This window comes from Pinus tabuliformis, chromosome 6, assembly GCF_031772625.1.
Source record: "Pinus tabuliformis cultivar Carrire ecotype Pingquan chromosome 6, CPIR1, whole genome shotgun sequence".
Taxonomy (NCBI): domain Eukaryota; kingdom Viridiplantae; phylum Streptophyta; class Pinopsida; order Pinales; family Pinaceae; genus Pinus; species Pinus tabuliformis.
Genome location: NC_142292.1, coordinates 1,511,643,053 through 1,511,645,487, shown reverse-complemented (window position 1 = coordinate 1,511,645,487; position 2,435 = coordinate 1,511,643,053). Strand labels below are relative to the sequence as shown.

At 36.2% G+C, this 2,435-nt stretch overlaps 1 protein-coding gene across 1 annotated transcript; it reads right to left on the bottom strand.

Moving 5' to 3' along the window:
* Positions 1–207: 207 nt before the first annotated feature.
* On the bottom strand, positions 208–1,409 carry LOC149264402 (16.9 kDa class I heat shock protein 1-like). The gene is made up of 2 exons (XM_089428080.1): positions 966–1,409; positions 208–687 (listed from the first exon to the last, which is right to left on the bottom strand). The coding sequence occupies exons 1-2, from the start codon at positions 1,225–1,227 to the stop codon at positions 371–373; spliced, it is 579 nt and encodes a 192-aa protein (XP_089284206.1). The 5' UTR covers positions 1,228–1,409; the 3' UTR covers positions 208–370.
* Between the last annotated feature and the right edge of the window lie 1,026 nt (positions 1,410–2,435).

Genomic DNA, 2,435 nt, shown 5'->3' with positions numbered 1-2,435 from the left:
CACTTTTCATAAATTCAATTCATGTTGTATGCATTATATATCATCATCTGTAACCACTTTTCATAAATTCAATTCATGTTGTATGCATTATATATCATCATCTTTATACCAATGGTCTAAACCTACTTACTTCCAATTGATTCTCACTTCCTGCACCATTGAAAGCATCTATAAAATAGCCATTACTCGAGTCAAACGCGAAAAAAATACAAAAGATAATAATTCATTTGTTTGAAACAGACGGTTACGCAATTTATGATTTAAAGAAGCGTTTGGAGAACAAGGGATCTACATCTTTATTTCCATCCTCAACGGATTTTATTTACATTTCCCCACACAAAACTACAACACACTAATGTATAATTCTTCATTAGGCGTTACAGATGTCATTGCCGCCCTCCAAACAACTTTTCTGGTTGTCGCCCCCGGATTCTATACTGATAACTTTCGCTTCACCGACCTTTTTCTCCACTTTCGGCACGCTCACCACCAGCACGCCGTTCTCCAAGCTCGCTTTGACGTTTTCCATATCGCCGTCCGGCAAACGGAACTGCCGGATAAATTTACCGACCAATCGCTCCTCTCGGTGCCATTTTTCGGACTTGTCAATCTTCTCCTTCTGCTGTTCACCGCTCACGGTAAGCACACCGCTCTTGAACTCAACCTTAATGTCCTCCTTCTTTATCCCTGCAACCATACCGCGATCTTTAATTTCACCTCCATCAAACCCTAGTAAATTTTAAATTTTAATAATATCTCATCTAAATTTTCAAAATTTAGATGTAATAGCATATTATTATTAAATTCTATTTTTCAGAACCTCCTGGTAACTTTAAAAACCGTTTAAATTTTGAAAATGTAGGTGTAAGATATTGGTGAAAGCACGTCTATGTTGAAAAGCACAACATCTTCATCTTTAAACTACTACCAGATGACTTCAGATATAAATTTTGACATAATATTACCTGGAACATCAATTTTAATAATGTGAGCCTCTGGAGTCTCCTTCCAGTCCACTTTCGTTAACGCAACTTGGCTGATGTCACCGCCGATAGCCGAGAGAGGGTTTTCTTCCAATACTTTAAAAGGATCCTGCCAAATGCCATTCCATGGGCTCCAAACGCGCCCTAGAATGTTCGGCACAAAGCCCTGGCAAGCGACGCCTGTCAAGAGCATCAGTAACAAAATACATACCACAAAGCGTTTTGAAACCGCCATATTTCGCATAATTCAGCTCAGAAAATCTATAATTCCCAGTGTAGAGACGGAGACAGTAAAATCTGTATCAGAAACCTGCTAAATGAAAGAATTAGAGAACAATAGACATAGATAGTATTCCAAAAGTTCTAAGAACTCGCCGTGAAAATACCCGAGCGTTACCTCGGAATTTAAAGTGTTCGGATAGGGACGTTAAAGAAACATCTCGGTGCTTCAGATAGGAACCTTTAAGAAACATCTCGATGCTGAAAGTGTAAGATGGAACGGTAAAGAATGATCTCGAAGCACCGAGAGTTTATTGTTCTGGAAAAGTAAATGGTTTAACTGTGGTGGGAGCTTGTTCTAGATCACTCTACAACAAGCCGTTGAAAATTGAAAATGGGTCTCATTTAAAGTGCCACTGCCACGTACTCGGAAATCTCCAAAAAGAGGAAATGCGAATATGTTCATGTGTTGGGAACATGTTCCTATCCTTCTAAGGCTGGCCAAAAAGCTTGTCTTTAAAGAGTTTTTTTTAAGTATTTTTGGTCAAAATAGATCGCAAGTTTAATAGTTAATTTTTGCATCTAGGGTTTTCACCGTGCTGAATCCAAGCTTAAAAACCATTTTAAATAATACAAATCAAGATTGCCAGATTCCATCACCAGAATCTCAAACGGAGGTCATGCTTATTTAAAGTGCTTTTTGAAACTTACAATTTTAAAATATGATTTTTTTATCCGGGGATTTTTTTAATTACATTGTTTTTAAAACTTAATAAATTTAGTTCATTAATAATATATATGATTTGTGTTATAATGTGCATTTTATGATTTTAGACTTTAAAAAACATGAGGAACACTATGGAAAAGTCGCAATGGCCATCACTTTGTTCTTTAAGGACCACTTCAAATCATCATAAGTATGTGAGGAACCAAATGTGTTATATCATAATTTGTCACAATGCACATGCTATGGCCTCACTTCATCATTGCATAAGTTTACAAACATCTCTCATAACTCTTCAAAAAAGGAGTTCCAATTTCTAAAAAATACAAATGTGTTGATACATTATTCTTTCTTAAACAAAGCACATACATACACTTATTGTCGTTGAGCAGGCATAATAATGCGCCCACCTCCTAAAAGTCAGTTTTAATCAATCATATGGTGAAGTAGGATGAAGATAAAATAGAAGTACACCCTTATACTAAGGAATATATTCTACAAGTATACAT

Excerpts from the sequence above, each read along its gene's own strand:
- LOC149264402 (XM_089428080.1), bottom strand. The coding sequence starts at position 1,227 with ATGCGAAATATGGCGGTTTCAAAACGCTTTGTGGTATGTATTTTGTTA. Across the intron at positions 688-965 it reads TATTAAAATTGATGTTCCAG|GGATAAAGAAGGAGGACATT; the intron begins GTAATATTATGT and ends GTATGGTTGCAG.